Source organism: Pongo abelii, chromosome 10, assembly GCF_028885655.2.
Source record: "Pongo abelii isolate AG06213 chromosome 10, NHGRI_mPonAbe1-v2.0_pri, whole genome shotgun sequence".
Classification (NCBI taxonomy): Eukaryota; Metazoa; Chordata; class Mammalia; order Primates; family Hominidae; genus Pongo; species Pongo abelii.
This window is the reverse complement of record NC_071995.2, coordinates 33,919,243-33,939,858: the sequence shown is the minus strand read 5'-3', so window position 1 is coordinate 33,939,858 and position 20,616 is coordinate 33,919,243. Positions and strand designations below refer to the sequence as shown.

The 20,616-nt window shown below is 39.2% G+C and overlaps 1 protein-coding gene across 2 annotated transcripts in view; it reads left to right on the top strand.

Annotated features, from left to right (window-relative positions):
* PKP2 (plakophilin 2) overlaps positions 1-17,634 on the top strand; it is a 105,561-nt gene extending 87,927 nt beyond the window's left edge. For both annotated transcript variants that reach the window (XM_024257391.3, XM_063712111.1), the window contains exons 10-13: positions 5,797-5,950; positions 12,089-12,278; positions 15,653-15,740; positions 15,892-17,634. In XM_024257391.3, coding sequence (XP_024113159.1) covers positions 5,797-5,950; positions 12,089-12,278; positions 15,653-15,740; positions 15,892-15,960 — 501 coding nt within the window. In that variant the 3' untranslated portion in view covers positions 15,961-17,634. The remainder of the gene's footprint in view (positions 1-5,796; positions 5,951-12,088; positions 12,279-15,652; positions 15,741-15,891) is intronic.
* The last annotated feature ends 2,982 nt before the right edge of the window (positions 17,635-20,616 follow it).

Sequence of the window (20,616 nt, the reverse complement as noted above, 5' to 3'; positions counted from 1 at the left end):
ATAACATGAGAACTTCACAGTGCAATCATAAGTATCAACAGCAGAATAGACCAAGTGGAGGAAAGGATCTCAGAGCTTGAAGACTATCTTTCTGAAATAAGACAGGCAGACAAGAATAGAGAAAAAAGAATGAAAAGGAATGAACAAAACCTCCAAGAAATGTGGGATTATGTAAAGAGACGGAACCTACGACTGATTGGGGTACCTGAAAGAGACAGGGAGAACAGAACCAAGTTGGAAAACATACTTTAGGATATCATCCAGTAGAATTTCCCCAACCTAGCAAGACAGGCCAACATTCAAATTCAGGAAATGGAGAGAACCCCAGTAGCATACTCCATGAGAAGATTATCCAAGACACATACTTATCAGATTCTAGGTCAAAATGAAAGAATAAGTGTTAAGGGCAGCCAGAGAGAAAGGCCAGGTCACCTACAAAGGTAAGCCCATGAGACTAACAGCAGACTTCTCAGCAGAAACCCTACAAGCCAGAAGAGATTGGGGGCCAATATTTAAAATTCTTAAAGAAAAGAATTTCCAACCCAGAATTTCATTTTCAGCCAAACTAAGCTTCATAAACAAAAGAGAAATGAGATCCTTTTGAGACAAGCAAATGTTGAGGGAATTCGTCAATACCAGGCCTACCATGCAAAAGCTCCTGAAGGAAGCACTAAATATGGAAAGGAAAAACCATTACCAGCCACTATGAAAACACACTGAAGTACACAGACCAGTGACAGTATGAAGCAACCACATAAACAAGTCTGCAAAATAACCAGTTAGCATCATGATGACAGGATCAAATTCACACATAACAATACTAGCCTTAAATGTAAATGGCCTAAATGCACCAATTAAAAGACACAAAATGGCAAACTGGATAAAGAGCCAACCCGCATTGGTGTGCTGTGTTCAAGAGACCCATCTCACATGCAAAGACACACTTAGGCTCAAACTAAAGGGATGGAGGAAACTTTACCAAGCAAATGGAAAACAGAAAAAAGCAAGGGTTGCAATCCTAGTTCTGACAAAACAGACTTTACACCAACAAAGATCAAAAAAAGACAAAGAAGGGCATTACATAATGGTAAAGGGTTCAATTCAACAAGAAGAGTTAACTCAGCTCTGGATCAAGCGGACCTGATAGATATCTACAGAACTCTCCACCAAAAAACAACAGAATATTCATTCTTCTTCTCACCCTACAGCACTTACTCAAAATTTGTTCACATAATCAGAAGTAAAACACTCCTTAGCAAATGCAAAAGAACCGAAATCATAAGAAACCATCTCTCAGACAACGGTGCAACCAAATTAGAACTCAAGATTAAGAAATTCACTCAAAACCACACAAGTACATAGAAATTGAACAGCCTGCTCCTGAATTACTTGTGGATAAATAACAAAATTAAGGCAGAAGTCAAGAAGTTGTTTGAAATTAATGAGAACAAAGAGACAGTGTACCAGAATCTCTGTGACACAGCTAAAGCAGTGTTAAGAGGGAAATTTGTAACACTAAATGCCCAGATCAATAAGCTAGAAAGATCTCAAGGTAACAACCTAACGTCACAACCAAAAGAACTAGAGAACCAGAGCAAACGAACCCCAAGGCAAGAAATAGCCAAGATCAGAGTGGAACTGAAGGAGATACAGACACACACACACACACACACACAAAACCCTTCAAAAAATCAACAAATTCAGGAGCTGTTTTTTTGAAAAAAAATTAGTAAAATGATCTGCTAGCTAGACTAATAGAAAAGAGAGAAGAATCAAATAACACAATCAGAAATGATAAGCGGTATATCACCACTGACCCCACAGAAATACATACAACCATCAGAGAATACTATGAATACCTCTATGCACATAAACTAGAAAATCTAGAAAAACATGGATAAAATCCTGGACACATACACCTTCCCAAGACTGAACCAAGAAGAAATTGAATCCCTTAATACACCAATAATGAGTTCTAAAATTGAGGTAGTAGTAAATAGCCTACCAACCACAAAAAACCCAGGACCAGACAGATTTACAGCTGAATTCTGCCAGATGTACAAAGAAGAGCAGGTACCATTTCTACTGAAACTGTTCCAAAAAATTGAAAAGGAGGGACTCCTCCCTAACTCATTGTATGAGACCAGCATCATCCTGATACCAAAACCTGGCAGAGATACAACAAAAAAAGAAAACTTCAGGCCAATATCCTTGGTGAACATAGATACAAAAATCCTCAGTAAAATACTGGCAGACTGAATCTAGCAGCATATCAAAAAGCTTATCCACCACCATCAAGTGGGTTTCATCCCCAGGATGCAAGGTTGGTTCAACATTCGCAAATCAATAAACGTGATTCATCACATAAACAGAACTACAGACAAAAACCACATGATCTCAATAGATGCAGAAAAATCCTTTGATAAAATTCGACATCCCTTCATGGTAAAAGCTCTCAATAAACTACCGCCCAAAGTAATTTATAGATTCAATGCTATCCCCATTAAACTACCATTGACATTCTTCACAGAATTGGAAAAAACTATTTTAAAATTCATATGGAATTGAAAAAGAGCTGAATAGCCAAGACAATCCTAAGCAAAAAGGTCAAAGCTAGAGGCATCATGCTACCTGACTTCAAACTGTACTACAAGGCTACCATAACCAAAACAGCATGGCACTGGTACAAAAAGCAGATACATAGACCAATGGAATTGAATAGAGAACTCAGAAATAAGACTGCACACCTACAACAATCTGATCTTCAACAAACCTGACAAAAGCAAGCAATGGGGAAAGGATTCCCTATTTAATAAATGGTGCTAGGAGAACTGGCTAGTCATATGCAGAAAATTGAAACTGGACCCCTTCCTTATACCTTATACAAAAATCAACTCAAGATGGATTAAAGACTTAAATGTGAAAACCAAAACTATAAAAACCCTAGAAGAAAATCTAGGCAATACCATTCAGGACATATGCACCAGCAAAGATTTCCTGACAAAAACCCCAAAAGCAATAGCAGTGAAAGCAAAAATTGACAAATGGGATGCAATCAAACTAAAGAGCTTCTGCATAGCCAAAGAAACTTACCATCAGAGTGAACAGATAACCTACAAAATGGGAGAATATGTTTACAATATATCTTCCTGACAAAGGTCTAATATCCAGAGTCTACAAGGAACCTAAACAAATTTACAAGACAAAAAAAAAACAACCCCATTAAAAAGTGGACAAAGGACATGAACAGACTCTTCTCAAAAGAAGACATACATGTGGTTAACAAACATGCGAAAAAAAGCTCAACATCACTGATCATTAGAAAAATGCAAATCAAAACCACAGTGAGATACCATCTCATGCCAGTCAGAATGGTGATTATTAAAAAGTCAAAAAAACAGCAGATGCTGGCAAGGTTGCAGAGAAAAAAGAACACTTTTCCACCATTGGTGGGAGTGCAAATTAGTTCAACCACTGTGGAGAACAGTGTGGTGATTTCTCAAAGATGTAGAGGCAGAAATACCACTTGACCCGGCAATCCCATTATTGGGTATATACCCAAAGGAATATAAATCATTCTCATATAAAGATACATGCATGTATATGTTCATTGCAGCACTATTCACAATAGCAAAGACATGGAATCAACCCAAATGCCTATCAGTGATAGATTGAATAAAGAAAATGTCATACATACACACCATGGAATACTGTGCAGCCATAAAAAGGAATGAGGTCATGTCCTTTGCAGGGACATGGATGGAGCTGGAAGCTGTTATCCTTGGCAAACTAATGCAGGAACAGAAAGCCAAGCACCACGTGGCCTCACTTATAAGTGGGAGCTGAACAATGGGAACACATGGATACTTGGCGGGGAACTACACACACTGGGGCCTGTTGGGGGATGGGGGAGAGCATCACCGGAAGAATAGCTAATGGGTGCTGGGCTTAATACCTAGTGATGGGATGATCTGTGCAGCAAACCACCATGGTACACATTAACCTATGTAACAAACCTACACATCCTACACATGTACTCCTGAGCTTAAAAGTTGAAGGAAAAAAAGCCATTGTTAACGAGGCAGATGACTCTAGAGGCAACATTTTGCAAAACCATCCAACAGAATGCCTCCTCATCCCTAAAGGACCCAGTTCCTGGTCCCTCAATTGCTTTTCATGTTTCTTCTCACCTGAAAACAAAAAATACAGTGGACAGTAACCTTTCCATCAAAACACAGCATGGTAGAGACGGAAAGCCTGCCGTGTCTGTTGCTGTCTAACAGCTGAGACAGGTATTCTGGTGATGCTACTGTGCTGCTTAGTTACCTGAACACATTCTTTTTTTTACCTGTATTAATGGCGTATCATATTTTTAACTGTTAAGTACATGTGTAAGTGTAAGAAAATGATTGCTTATCAGTAGTACATGAATTCAGAGTCAGGAATAATGGTGATGCCAAACAACCACAGATTGTCCACATGGGTGGCTGAGTTAGTGACACCTTTGCTTTACAATGGCTCCTCGTATACAAACTATTTCATGCACAGAATTATTACAAATATTGGATAAAATGACCTCTAGGCTATGAGTGTAAGGTGCATATGAAAGATAAATGAATTTCATATTTAGACTTGGTTCTCATCCCCAAGGTATTTCATTATATATTTGCAAATATTCCAAAATCTGAAAAAAACCAAAACACTTCTGGTCTCAAGCATTTCAGTGAAGGGATATTCAATTTGTATGGCCAAATTCTACCAAAAGAAGAGATTACTTGTATTACACAAATAGCTAAAGGAGATAGAAAAAGATTAAATACTACCCAACTAACTTAATGATGTTAGTATAACCTTGATTCTAAAAGTGAAAAGGGTAGTATAAGAAAAGGAAAAGGGAAATCCATTTTATTTATAAACACAGATGGAAAAAAATGTTAATAACCTAATTAAATCCAACATTGCATTGCGTTTGTTTGTTTGTTTAGACAGTGTCACTCTGTCACCCAGGCTGGAGCACAGTGGCATGATCTTGGCTCTCTGCAACCTCTGTCTCCCAGGTTCAAGCGATTCTCCTGCCCCAGCCTCATGAGTAGCTGGGACTACAGGCATGTGCCACCACGCCTGGCTAATATTTTTGTATTTTTTGGTAGAGACAGGGTTTCACCATGTTGGCCAGGCTGGTCTTGAACTCCTGGCCTCAGGTGATCAGCCAGCTTTGGCCTCCCAAAGTGCTGGGATTACAGGTGTGAGCCACCACGCCTGGCCCCAAGATTGCATTTAAAAGTACTGAATAAACAGTTTTTATCTAGTAATTGACTTGAAAACCTAATAAGAGTTTAAAGAAAATACCTTTAGACTAGTTTCATCACAGTTCTAATTTTTAAAACATCTTCGGCTGGGCATGGTGGTTCATGCCTGTAATCCCAACACTTTAGGAGGCTGAGGCAGGTGGATCACCTGAGTCAGGAGTTCGAGACCAGCCTGGCCAACATGGTGAAACACCATCTCTACTAAAAGTACAAAAAAATTAGCTGGGCGTGGTGGCACACACCTGTAATCCCAGCTACTCTGGAGGCTGAGGCAGGAGAATCACTTGAACCTGGGAGGTGGAGGTTGTGGTGAGCTGAGATCACACCACTGCACTCCAGCCTGAATGACAGAGAGAGACTTTGTCTCAAAATAAGTAAATAAGATAAAAATAAAACATCTTCATCAACCTCTGGTAATCTACAGAAAACTTAATGTTATCGTGAAATCAAATACAATAGCACTTATAGGATACGTCTCACAAAACAGATGCCGACATCAGTGGCTCAGACAGTTGTCCAGAAGGAAAGTGGCCTGCAGCACACCCGAAAGATGCTGCATGTTGGTGACCCAAGTGTGAAAAAGACAGCCATCTCGCTGCTGAGGAATCTGTCCCGGAATCTTTCTCTGCAGAATGAAATTGGTGAGTGGGTATAAGTATCTATGTGTAATATGTACATGCTGAAGATACAATGCAATGAAATGTTGTCTGTATCACCTCCCGTTCACAAAGATGCACGGGAAATGGGAGTAAGGAGTAGGTGATAAACCGGCCTGCCTTTTGTGTCGCCAGATATCACAAACAGGCTTTCTCAGTGGATCTCACCAGAGATTTTTTTTAAATATCCAACATTTTAAAAAAAAATTACTACAAAAGAGAAATTTTAGAGCATACTAATAATTAACAAGATAAGTAATATTGTTGATATTTTTCACTGGGCGGCACCCTCAGTCATACCATCCAGTGAAGTCTTTCTAATCCATATAGTTGTCTTTCAGAATGTTTTCTCTGTGGCTCTCTTAAGCACCACAATTCTAGAACATTTGAAAAACACATATAGTGGTGGTTTACTTTAGTAGTTTGGCAGTGTGTTGGACTATTTAAAAAATGGATAAACAGATCACAATAAAAAGACAAAAAAGGAGTCACCGAATATAGCAAATTTGGCATCGATTTTTTTTGAGTAACTGTGATGAGACATATTTTGCCTTTGACTATATTGTTGACAGAGATGATAACGGTGTTACATTATCAAATAACATAATTTTTTATTTGTTTACTTATACCAAGAAGTATGTGATAAATGTTTGTTGTATCTAGTAGAAAATTACAAACTGAGATGATAGAAAGATAATGCTAAAATTAAACATGCTTCATAATGCTCTGTAAATCGGTCGTTTCTAACAACTCAAATTCAGTTTTTCACAGCATTTCACAAAAATTATAAACAATATTTTGCTTGTTTTAATGGATTAGATTTTTAAATATGCACATATTTAGCCCCAGAGATATTAAAGGCTGCAGTTATGTTTTAGTAATGTCATTTTCAAAGCCAGCCAGCAGCACATTTGACAGGAGGTTTTATACAATGGTTTCATGCTCATTATGAGTAGAGATAGCCTGGAACATATTCAGTGAATCTGAAAGAGACCTCGCCATAGGCACTCTCAGAATTATTAAAATGCTCTCCCCGTGGTCTTTTGTGCTGAACTTCAATAGAGGTGTATTATCTTCTCCCTTTTTTGTTCTTTTCCCAAAAGAAAAATTGACTCCATCTTTAAAACACCACCAAGGTAAATAACAGCGCTATACACATTAAGCATGTACCTTCAGGGCAGAAATGCTGTTGGCCTCAGGTTCTGCAGTCCCCTAAATGTCGGGAAGGTATAGCTGTAGCCACATGGTTTATATTAGATGATTCTGTTGATAAACTTCACTTTAAGGATAGCAGAGAAAAGAGGCTTCAGCAAGATAAATGCAATTTTAAAATTCCAAATTGGCTTCATGTCAAATATATAAGTAAAAGGACTTCTCTTAATTCAGAATTTTAATAGCAAGAAATAAGTGAAAGTCAGCTTGAACACATGCTTTGCGTTTCTCATGAGAGCTTTCTAAGCCAGGTAACTTTCCCTGTTCTTACCTGCAATAAAGTTGTTATGTTTCACTTACATCTAGAGAAATAAACTTGAAACTTACATTTTCTCAAAAACTTAAAGACAGACAATGGAGCATGGTAACAGAATAACAGATTTCACACAGAAGACATGGGTTTGTATCTCACAGTGCTATTTTGCCAGTCAAGGCCTTTCATTCTGTAGTTTAACTTATTAAAAAGAGGAAGACTTCTGATAATAGCATCCACTGAGAGCTTACCACATGCCCACTACTGCAATACATTTAACATGCATTGACTCATTCCCTCAAAACAACCCTGTGACGTAGACATTATTATCCCACATTGCAACTTAGGGAAAAACAAATAGAGACATTAAGTAGCGTGCTCAGGCCATAGAGCCGTAAAGTAGCAGAACCAGGACTGAAACTACAGCACTCTGGCTTTAGATGAACACTGAGCTCTCCACAGTATGCTGTGTGCTTGAACCACAGTCAAAAGGAAAGTGTTCAGGCCTGTGAGCAAAAGGTATGCCTTACCTGTCAATCAGGTCCAGGTATTATGATGACATATCATTCAGTGCCTTTGATTGAGTACTTGTCCATTACAGGAATAATGATCAATGCTGGAAACACAGAAATAAGATAATTGGCTTCAAGGAACCCACAGCCTCATTTGAAGTTGAGACAGTCACACAATTCATTACAATCAGTATCATAGAGAGAAAAATGTGCTTCAAGATGCCACATGAATGCAGATGAAGGCACACAATAAAATTAGGCAGTATTTGTTAATTCCTGATAAACACAACACGTATTTGGAAGCTGTGGGGATCAGCAAAAGCAAAAGATGCATGCTCTCTATCTTTTAAGAAGAGTATAAAGTGGTTAGAGGAAAAAGAGGAAAACATACATGAAAATAACTATTACAAAAAGTTTAAGCACAAGTTCACATTGACCAAAATATGTACTACAGGACAAGTTCCAGTAGATTTGTCAAATATTTACACCTTTTAAAAATTTTCAATAGATTTTTGGGTACAGGTGGTGTTCAGTTACATAGAAAAGTTGTTTAGTGATTATTTCTGAGATGTTGGTGCACCTGTCACCTGAGCAGTGTACACTGTACCCAATGTGTAGTCTTTTATCCCTCACCCCTTCCTACCTTTCCCCCGAGTCACCAAAATCCATTATATCAGTCTTATTCCTTTGCATCCTCATAGCTTAGCTCTCACTTATAAGTGAGAACATACAATATTTGGTTTTCCATTCCTGAGTTATTTCACTTAGAATAATGGTCTCTAATTCCATCCAATTTGCCGCAAAGGCCATTATGTCTTTCTTTTTAATGGCTGAGTAGTATTCCATGGTGTGTATATACCACATTTCCTGTATCCACTTGTTGGTTGATGGGCATTTAGGTTGGCTCCATATTTTGCAATTGTGAATTGTGCCGCTATAAACATGCATGTACAAGTGTCTTTTTCATATAATGACTTCTTTTCCTTTGGGTAGATACCCAGTAGTGGTATTGCTGGATCAAATGGTAATTCTACTTTTAGTTCTTTAAGGAATCTCCATACTGTTTTCCATAGTGGTTGTACTAGTTCACATTCCCACCAGCAGTGTCGAAGTGTTCCCTTTTCACCATATCCATGCCAACATCTATTATATTTTGATTTTTAAATTATGGTCATTCTTGCAGGAGTAAGGTGGTATCTCATTGTGCTTTTAATTTGCATTTCCATGATAATTAGTGATGTTGAGCATTTTTTCATATGTTTGAGGCATATCAAAAAATTTTTCATATGCCATTTGTATATCTTCTTTTGAGAATTGTCTATTCATGTCCTTAGCCCACTTTTTGATGGAATTATTTGGCTTTTTTCTTGCTTTTTTGAGTTCCTTGTAGATTCTGAATGTTAGTCCTTTGTCGAATGCAGTTTGTGAATATTTTCTTCCACTCTGTGGGGTGTCTGTTTACTCTGCTGATTATTTATTTTGCTGTGCAGAAGCTTTTTAGTTTAATTGGATCCCATTTACTTATTTTTGGTTTTGTTGCATTTGCTTTTGTGTTCTTGGTCATGAACTCTTTGCCTAAGCCAATGTCTAGAAGAGTTTTTCCAGTGTTATCTTCTAGAATTTTTATGGTTTCAGGTCTCAGATTTAATCTTTAATCCATCTTGAGTTGATTTTTGTATAAAGTGAGAGATGAGGATCCAGCTTTATTCTTTTACGTGTGGCTTGCCAATTATCCCAGCACCATTTGTTGAATATGTTGAATAGGGTGGCCTTTCCCCACTTAATGTTTTTGTTTGCTTTGTCAAAGATCAGTTGGCTGTAAGTATTTTGCTTTATTTCTGGGTTCTCTATTCTGTTCCATTGGTCTATGTGTCTATTTTATTTTCTATAGCCTAATTGTGAAAGTGGCATGTCTATTTTTTTAATACCTTTCTTGTTAGTATAAAAAAAAAGCCAAACTCAAAGCTTATAACCAAGAAGTTATATACATAGTAGAAAAGTACATTTAAAATAGTTTATTTCTCTTTTTAAAACAGTAGGCCAGGCACAGTGGCTCATGCCTGTAATCCCAGCACTTTGGGAGGCTGAGGCGGGCAGATCACCTGAGGTCAGGAGTTCAAGACCAGCCTCAACATGAAGAAACCCCGTCTCTACTGAAAAAAAAAAAAAAAATACAAAAAATTAGCCAGGCATGGTGGTGCATACCCATAATCCTAGCTACTCGGGAGGCTGAGGCAGGAGAATTGCTTGAACCTGGGAGGCGGAGGTTGTGGTGAGACGAGATCACGCCATTGCACTCCAGCCTGGGCAACAAGAGCAAAACTCCGTCTCAAAAAAAAAAAAAAAAAACCAAGAGTAGTATTACTCATGTATTGGAAAAACCTTGGGAAGCAAAGATTATTCATTTATTATTTATTTACTGTTTAATTTTACTTTTTTAAATAGAGACAGGGTCTCATTATATTTTCTAGACTGGTCTCAAACTCCTGGGCTCAAGTGATCCTCCTGTCTCAGCCTTCTAAATTGCTGGGATTACAGACATGAGCTACCTTGCCTGGCCTTAAAAATGATTTTAGCTCGGCCAGGCGCGGTAGCTCACGCCTCTAATCCCAGCACTTTGGGAGGCCCAGGCGGGCGGATCACGAGGTCAGGAGATCAAGACCATCCTGGCTAACAAGGTGAAACCCCATCTCTACTAAAAATACAAAAAAATTAGCCAGGCGTGGTGGCGGGCACCTGTAGTCCCAGCTACTCCGGAGGCTGAGGCAGGAGAATGGCATGAACCCCGGAGGCAGAGCTTGCAGTGAGCTGAGATCGCACCACTGCACTCCAGCCTGGGTGACAGAGCGAGACTCTGTTTCAAAAAAAAAAAAAAAAAAAAAAGATTTTAGTTCACTATTAATATTGTTGTAGAAAAACAGCTCCTATTAACATTTTTCCTCAGGTGGGTTTTTTGGTAATATTATGTATTCTTTTTTTTTTTTTTTTTTTTTTTTTTTTGAGACAGGGTCTCTCTCTGTTGCCCAAGCTGGAGAATAGTGGCGTGATCTCTGCCCACTGCAACTTCTGCCTCCCAAGCTCAAGCAATTCTTGTGCCTCAGCCTCCTGAGTAGCAGGGACTACAGGCACAGGCATGTGCCACTACACCCAGCTAATTTTTGTATTTTTAATAGAGACAGGGTTTCACCATGTTGGCCAGGCTGGTCTTGAACTCCTGACCCTAAGTGATCCACCTGCCTCGGCCTCCCAAAGTGCTGGGATTACAGGTGTAAGCCACCGAACCTGGCCAATAATATTATGTATTATTTATATAAATATACTGATTTTTCACATACACTATTAACATAATTATTTTCTTTTTATTATATATGCTTCATAGATAGGTTTTGTGATGAATAATAGTCTTTGCAGGTGTGTTTTAGTTAGTCATATTCGTATTATAAGGATATTCAGACTTTTTAGTTTTTCAGTTACATGTAGTACTGTCATAAAGATCTCTGTAGAAAGCTTTTTTCGTTTTCAAAGTGATATTTCTAAGATGTATTCCTAGACATGGAATTACCGAATTGAAGAAGATGAAAATGTTTTAAGTTCTTGACATTTCTGCCAAATTACATTCTGAAAAGATTTTCAATGTACTGAGCACAGAGTATCCTCTTTTCAGATATTTTTAAAAAATTTGTTATTAGGGAAATTACATCTTTCCATGTGTTGTTAACCAGCTGTGTTTCTTTTTAAGAATGTTCTTGGCCATGCGCGGTGTCTCACGCCTGTAATCCCAGCACTTTGGGAGGCCGAGACGAGCGGATCACGAGGTCAGGAGATCGAGACCATCCTGGCTAACACGGTGAAACCCCGTCTCTACTGAAAATATAAAAAAAAAAAAAAAAAATTAGCCAGGCTTGGTGGCAGGTGCCTGTAGTCCCAACTACTCGGGAGGCTGAGGCAGGAGAACGGCGTGAACCCGGGAGGCAGAGCTTGCAGTGAGCCAAGATGGCACCACTGCACTCAATCCTGGGCAACAGAGCAAGATTCCGTCTCAAACAAAAAAAAAAAAAAAGAATGTTCTTTACCCAAAATATATTGGGATCTTGGGATTAAGAAACAATCTTTTTAATCAAGTGTCTTTTTTTTTTCATTTTGTAGCCAAAGAAACTCTCCCTGATTTGGTTTCCATCATTCCTGACACAGTCCCGAGTACTGACCTTCTCATTGAAACTACAGCCTCTGCCTGTTACACATTGAACAACATAATCCAAAACAGTTACCAGAATGCACGGGACCTTCTAAACACCGGAGGCATCCAGAAAATTATGGCCATTAGTGCAGGCGATGCGTAAGTCCTTCAGCTTCTGCCCGTCAGCTGCCTCCCTTTCCCCTCACCAGCCTGTGTGTAAATAATCCGGTGTGAATGTGCAGTCATGATCATCATGTGCAACATGGCAGCAAACAGGACATAAAGCCAGGCCAGATCATCTGGTCAGCCCTCAGTGATTAGCCAAGGAAAGAACTGATTCCACCACACCACATGCTTGTCCCTTCTCTTCTAAAGTATCAAGAGAGCGTCAGACTCCAGAGCTTCTCTTGGTTGTGCATTCCAGCATTGTATTGGCCTAATGAATTAGTTTCCCAAAGCCACAGCTGTGATTTAATAACAGCAGAATGTAGGCAAAGCAGGAGTCCTCTGAATAGGCAAGTGCCCTTTTCCTCACTTCCATCTTAGGAGGGGACGTCACACCAGGTGGCTTAGAAGAAGCAGTGATGGGCTGGGCACGGTGGCTCATGCCTGTAATCTCAGCACTTTGGGAGGCCCAAGCAGATGGATCACTTGAGGTCAGAAGTTCAAGACCAGCCTGGACAACATGGCAAAACCCTCTCTCTAGTAAAAATACAAAAACTAGCTGGGTGTGGTGGTGCGTGCCTGTAATTCCAGCTACTTGGAAGACTGAGGCTTGAGAATCACTTGAGCCCAGGAGGCAGAGGTTGCAATGAGCCGTGATCGTGCCACTGCACTCCAGCCTGGTTGACAGAGTGAGATTCTGTCTCAAAAAAGAAAAAAAAAAAAAGCAGCAGCAGCAGTGATGGCACAGGAGAAGCAGTCGGGGGGGTAGCCTGATGAGGAAGTCTTGCTTTCACAGTTTTTTCTCTATCTTATCTCTTCCGCATCTTATTCCCTTTTGATAATAGAAGGTCCAATGCATGTCATTCCACATCCGTGTTCCTGTTTTCAACTTTTGCCCATTAAAAAAAAAAAAGGGAGGAGAATGAAATACCTTGTATAACCAAATTATTTACTATTAGTTAATTTAGAGTGATGAGATTGGAAAGGGGCATGAAGATTATCTTTTTCTCTTTATACAATTCTGAATTGTTTGACTTATTACAAATAGATATGTTACTTTTGTAAATAACCAAACAAGAAAAGAAATGGCTACGATAGCCTAGTTTTAATGAGTTACAAAGCAGATGACTTCACCTGTACTGAAGAAATGTGTGCTTGGCTGTACAGGGATGTACATATTACCTCTACTACAGCCCCACCCAATTTAGGCCCCTTCTGCTCTGCAGCCCCACTCTGCAGTGCACACAAGGAAGGAAGACTGCATTCAGAGTCAGATTAAAACAAGCCCTGAGCACTGGCTGGAGTGTCAGTTCCCCAAGAATATTCACCCATCCCCAGAGGCTGGCAGATAGTATTAGAGTTGCTCAGTCTTTGTGGAGTGAATTACTGCTGCAAAACAGAAATGACTTTTCTTCCAAATAGTCATCCAAACTTCCAAGCAAATCACTGTAAGACAGTATGATGCTCGTTATTTGAGTATTCAGACATAACAATTGTTGCACATGGGAATATGCAATTACTTTTGGAAACTTCTGGTAGCTTAGCAAGATAGGGGGTGAGGTACTCTGTTACTTGTTTATTGCCCTGAGTGTCCACTTGTGAGTCCTCACATGCCCTGTCTCAAAAACAAAAGTTAACAAGGAGCTTCTTGCCAGTGGTGTCTGCTGCTCTTTCCTTACTAGATAGCTGACCTATCATTTGTGGACTAGCCTGGGAACTAATTATCATTTATAACATTACATCTTTGAATAAAAGAGTACCAAGTATCAAACAACCAACTTATAAACAAACATGATGAATATAACAGCCTTGCAATTTAATAACTTTTTACAGTTTTGAATATTAGAGACCCATCACTTTGATGGATTTATTTGCCCTTCAGTTATTACCAAGTGATTCTGAAAAGTCCAGGGGTTACTAACAAGTCTGTGAAGTGCTGATTTGACTGCTCCTCCCTGCCAGGCTAGTATGGAGGAGAAAAACTTTTCACTCTTGAAGGAACACACCATGCTCTTCTCCATACATCTTTGTACTCTCTGGTTTTGGTTTTATGCTTACAAATGCCTATGATATGGGGGGAAAAAAATCTTTGTTTAAGAAAAAAAATCAGCCATGTGCTAATCAGGTGATAGAAGAGAAAGAGATCTAAGGCGGCACTAATCTAAAGCCAGAGGTGGGACATTTAGGATAAATGTAAAAGCAGAACATGGGCTGGGCACAGTGGCTCACGTCTGTAATCCCAGCACTATGAGAGGCCGAGGCAGGCAGATCATGAAGTCAGGAGATCGAGATCACCCTGGCTAACACAGTGAAACCCCGTGTCTACTAAAAATACAAAAAATTAGCCTGGCGTGGTAGCATGCGCCTGTAGTCCCAGCTACTTCGGAGGCTGAGGCAGGAGAATCGCTTGAACCTGGGAGACGGAGGTTGCAGTGAGCCGAGATCGCACCACTGCACTCCAGCCTCAAAAAAAAAGCAGAATATGAAATACTAAGTACAGTTCAAATGCAGTGGTGACTTATATTTATAGCAGGAACAAGTTTTCCATTTGCTCTATATGGAAACGTAAAGAGATTTTGAAACTGCTTTAACAAGGGCTGCCACAAGAATTTCTTTTATTGACTTGAAAAATTACTTTACTCCTACATTCATGATGTCACAAAATCGTATGTATTTTTCAGTCATGGTTTCATGCATTTTTATTCTATAAACATACATTATAAGGATACAAATATAGATTATATTCTATAAATAATTCAAGGATTTATAACATATCTAAAGATACATTCCTTATAAATATCAAGGATTTTTCTGTATAAATTACTTGTTTATTTATTATTATTATTATTTTGAGATGGAGTCTAGCTTTGTCACCAGGCTGGAGTGCAGTGGCGTGATCTCGGCTCACTGTAACCTCCGCCTCCCGGGTTCAAGTGATTCTCCTGCCTCAGCCTCCCGAGTAGCTGGGATTACAGGCACACACCACCACGCCCAGCTAGATTTTGCATTTTTAGTAGAGACGGGGTTTCACCATGTTGGCCAGGATGGTCTCGATTTCCTGACCTCGTGATCTACCCACCTCAGCCTCCCAAAAGTGCTGGCATTACAGGCGTGAGCCACCCCACCTGGCCTATAAACTATTTATTTATTAGCACTGTGCTAGTGGTTTAAAAAGAAAACAAAAACAGATATGGTCCCCGCCTTCCAGAGCTTGCTGCCTAATTGTCTGGTCACCGAGTGGCCTGACTTCGTGGAAGGCTGCTGGGGAGTAGCAGTTGAGGAGCGAAGAGGTCTTACAGAACGCCCACAGGCAGCATCCAGAAACCTCACTCATTCTCCCTGATCTCAGAATGTCCTTTTCTTTTCAGCTATGCCTCCAACAAAGCAAGTAAAGCTGCTTCCGTCCTTCTGTATTCTCTGTGGGCACACACGGAACTGCATCATGCCTACAAGAAGGTAAGAACATGAACAAGGAATGTGTCATAGTTAACAGAGCCAGGTAATAATGGCCCACTTGACTTGACCCTAGTAAGAAATCACTAAAAAACTGCATTTTATCATGTGCCAGTTTTGTTACCTTTCACGTTTCTGTTTGCTTATTCCAAAGGCTCAGTTTAAGAAGACAGATTTTGTCAACAGCCGGACTGCCAAAGCCTACCACTCCCTTAAAGACTGAGGAAAATGACAAAGTATTCTAGGCTGCAAAAATCCCCAAAGGAAAACACCTATTTTTCTACTACCCAGCCCAAGAAACCTCAAAAGCATGCCTTGTTTCTATCCTTTTCTATTTCCATGGTCCCCTGAATCCAGAAAACAAATAGAACATAATTTTATGAGTCTTCAGAAGACCTTTGCAAGTTTGCCACCAGTAGATACCGGCCACGGGCTCGACAAATAGTGGTCTTTGTTATTAGGGCTTATGGTACATGGCTTCCTGGAATCAAAATGTGAATTCATGTGGAAGGGACATTAATCCAATAAATAAGGAAAGAAGCTGTTGCATTACTGGGATTTTAAAAGTTTGATTTACATTTATATTCCTTTTCTGGTTCCCATGTTTTGTCACTCATGTGCACATTGCTTTGCCATTGGGCCTCCAGTGTATTGTTCTGCAGTGTTGAAACAGAATGGAAATGACAAGAAATATCTGTAGTTATCCAGAAGAAAGTATAATGGCAAAATTATTGGTTTCTTTCTTTACTTTGTGCTTGTTTTTATCCCCTTGGGTTTTTTTCCTCTGATTTTTAAATAAACTTAAGAAATTTAGATTACAGAGTATGCATGACTGTAAGAAAAAGAAATTGAGAGGAAGTTATCATAGCAAATTAAAGAAGTCTTTTCCTCCCAGAACTTAAAGTAAAATAAAAAATAAATAAATAAATAAAATCTTTTCCACAGAGAATGGCAACTGTGATTATAAAATTTAACGTTCCCCCAAACACTGAGTGAATGAGATTTTTCTCAAGAAATACTTTACCTATAACAACGCCATTAAATCCAAATCTCTTCTAAACGATGGCATTCTATGTAATGCCTTTCCTGGACTTTTTTGGCCACTGCCCTAGACTAGTGAAAGAATGGACTCTATCTTTATCTGCAAGAGGAACTAAGGCCTTCTATCAGACTGTCCGGCCAGCCTGGGGCACTGAAAATACAGCTCATGTTAATGAGTTACATTATCAACCAGCCCAGCCTTGCCCACCATTTAAGAAATATCACAGAGCCACTAGATCTCATATGATCGTCTTCAAGCCATTATTTTAACTCAAGAAAACTCTAGAGAAAAAAAGTGAAGAAGTCATGTTGAAGAAGATATAAGAATGTGTCAAGACCATTCCAGAAATGATATGAGAAATACTGATATTTTAAATGGTGACATCATCCAGCGAAATGAATCTACATTAAATGTTGTTTTAACTGCGCTATGATTAAAACCATTCATATAGAGTTAGTCTTTACAACTACTATTCTGTTTTTTTTTTAATCTGACAACATTTGTCCTAAGTAAGATAAGCAAAAAAATTCTTCAACTCCTTTTGGCAAGAAAAGTGTAATAGAAAATAAATTTTGAATGTGTACTTAAGTCTTTATTATATTTGAAACAATTTTTTTTCAATTTTAAAAGCTGAATGAAGACAACTTAGGTTACTAACCTAGTTCAAAATGAAATTATTTAGATACCAATTTTTAAAATACTGGAGAGAATTTATATGTCTTTTTCCAGAGTTCTGATGATAAGCATTTGGAGTGCATTTATTCCTCCAGATAATAAATGTGTGTTCAGAACTTTTTGTGTTTTTTAAGGCATTAATAAAGCCTTCGATAATATTAAATACAAAATGAGACAAAAGTAGTGTTGCTTGCATTGGCGTCTGTGTATATCTGGTTTATTTGTGTATCTTGGAATATATGGTATGAATGACATAAAATTTGAGGATTTAACCTTGTAAACTTCAATTACTAAGGGTTTGATACTTTGTAATTACTTATATTTTCCCCCTAATTAAAATCCTAAATTTTTTACCAAGAGACATTTCCTGTAAGAATGGTGGGACGAGATGGTGACCATAAAAATGAGGATACATGCAGACATGTTAGCTGTGGTTAGATTTTAGTATATTATTGGGTGATTCTGTGACTGTGAAAAGACAGACTACGTTTGATTTCCATGTGCTGCTTTGTCCACTCTGTTTGCAAACACCTCACTACTTTACAATTTGTGAACACCTCTCAGGGAGGTTCTTCTGTGAATGAACAGTTTTGATCACAGGTCTATACATAAATGTGTTTGTTTTCCTATGTGTCCCAGACAGGGCCCATGCCTTCAGAGAAACTAATGGGCAAAGCTGGGCCTTTTTGTTTATTTGTGTTTATTTGTTCCAAAGGGCTGCTCTCTGTCAAGAATTCTTAATGGTCTTCTGGGATGAAGGAGGTTGCTGCCCTAGATTTCCATCACTGGAAACGTTTGTTTAGATCTGATGGCAATAACCAAAGGGTTATCTGATAAAATAGAGAGGGGATTAACATGTCAAGTGGGAGAATAAGCAGCAGGACTAGCTAAACCACTATAAAACCAATTTAATCACCTTCTGAAGAAGCAATTTCTTAGAAGAAAACAGGAGATGGGAGAGAGAGAGAGATATATATATATACACACATACGTTTATATATGGACACCTACATATATATGTGTGTGTGTGTATGTGTGCCTATATACTATAGTTATAAAATGAGATTTCCCCTAAATAAAATGTCTAATGAACTTACTGCTTTGCAATAAGGAGGACTTCAGTATGTGTGTACATTGAACAAAATTGCAAAAGAAGCCTCAAATCACAGAATCTCAGGATTAAGAGGGAATTTAGAAGGCATTTGGTCAAATCCTCCTCAAAGTATCATCTTGCATGAAAAAGACTCAGTTCTTATTAATGTGACAGAAAAGAAAAACATACAGTCATACACTCAACTAATGCTCAACATGACCATATAACTGGCTCTTTTCAAGATCACTGTTGGATTAAAGTATTTCTGTGGGAGGGAAAATAGATAAAAAAGGGAACAAACTTCAAAATAAAATTCTGCTTTAAGTTTCATGTTTTAGTTTATAGTGACACTGACAGTTTCATCACTTATGAAGTAAATGTTAACCTTTGAAGGACTATAAGAAAAACTCTTTGTGATATGATGTTCAGGAAAGAGCTCAAAAATCCCAAGCATTGGCATAAGAATTGCTGAAAATATGAGCAGAAGGGAAAGTGCCCTGAAGGCCCTAGTCTGGGAGACTCAGTGAAAGGATCCAGCAGTCCTTAGCCTGAGAAGGGTGTTGTGTCACCTCTCTGTACATATTTGAAAGCCCACTGTAGAGAAGGTGATAGGCTTGTTCTGGCATAACATAGAGGATGAAACCAGGATCAATAGGGGGAGGCTGTTATGAGACTAGCTTTGATAGGATAATAGTGGACATATATTGAGTACTTCTCACAGCCTCATGAAATCATCCGTTTCTTTTTTTTTTTTTTGAGACAGAGTCTCGCTCTGTGGCCCAGGCTTGAGTGCAGTGGTGCCATCTCGGCTCACTGCAAGCTCCGCCCCCCAGATTTGAGCAATTCTCCTACCTCGGCCTCCCAAGTAGCTGGGACTACAGGCGCATGCTACCACGCCCGGGTAATTTTTTGTATTTTTAGTAGAGACAAGGCTTCACCTCGTCTTGGTCTCCTGATCTCGTGATCCACCCCACTCAGGCTCCCAAAGTGCTGGGATTACAGGTGTGAGCCACCACACCCGGCCTACTTTTTAACATTTTAAAAAGCGTGAGAAAGAAAACCTCGAAGCAGACAGAGGTTGTCATAGCTGGAAAGTGCAGAGGGGCTTTGTGAACCTAAATGGTCTGGCTCCTCTCTGGGAGTCCCCTGTGAACCAAGAATGAACAATCCATGTCTCCATGCTGGTGAACAGTGGAGGTCTCTTTGGCTTTGCTATCTTTAGAGAGTAAAGAGTTCAGTATGACATCATGGTTAAGAGGACTCATTCTAGAACAGCCAGCCTGCGCTCAAATTGTGGTTTCTCCACTTATTAGCTGAGGCACATCTCATTCTCCCTGAGCCTCAGCTTTCCTTATCTGTAATGTACGAGTGACAGTAGGATTTACCTCATTGGGTTGTTTTGAGGGTTAACTATGTTAATAAATACAAAGCATTTGAAACAGTGCCTAATAGTATCTACTCAATAAATGCTGATATGGTTTGGCTGTGTGTCCCCATCCAAATCTCATCTCAAATTATAATCCCCACATGTTGCAGGAGGGACCAGGTGGGAGGTGATTGGATCATATTGGCTCATAAGGGCGGTTTCCCTCATCCTGTTCTGCTGTTAGTGAGTTCTCATGAGATCTGATGGTTTTATAAGGCAGTTTTCCCTGCTCTTACTTGCTCTCTCGCCTGCCACCATGTAAGACATGGCTCTTCCCCTTCCACCATGATTGTAAGTTTCCTGAGGTTCCACCAGCCATGTGGAACTGTGAGTCAATCAAATCTCTTTCCTTTATAAATTTCCCGGTCTCGGGTATTTCTTTATAGCAGTGTGAAAACAAACTAATACAAATGCTAACTAAATTACTTGCAATTCCCTGGTTTGGAGGTCTTTGCTTTTCGTTTTAAGTTCATCTCTTGTGAATTTCTCTTTGTAGATATGGCTGGTTCAGTTAAAAGCCCCAATAGAAGGCCAGGTAGAAACGAGGAAAACAAATATGGCCCAGGCAAGTGACTCTGAATGTCCATTCCTCAGAACGTGAGTCCTCTGTGGGTAGTTAAGTGTTACAAGAAAAGAAATATCC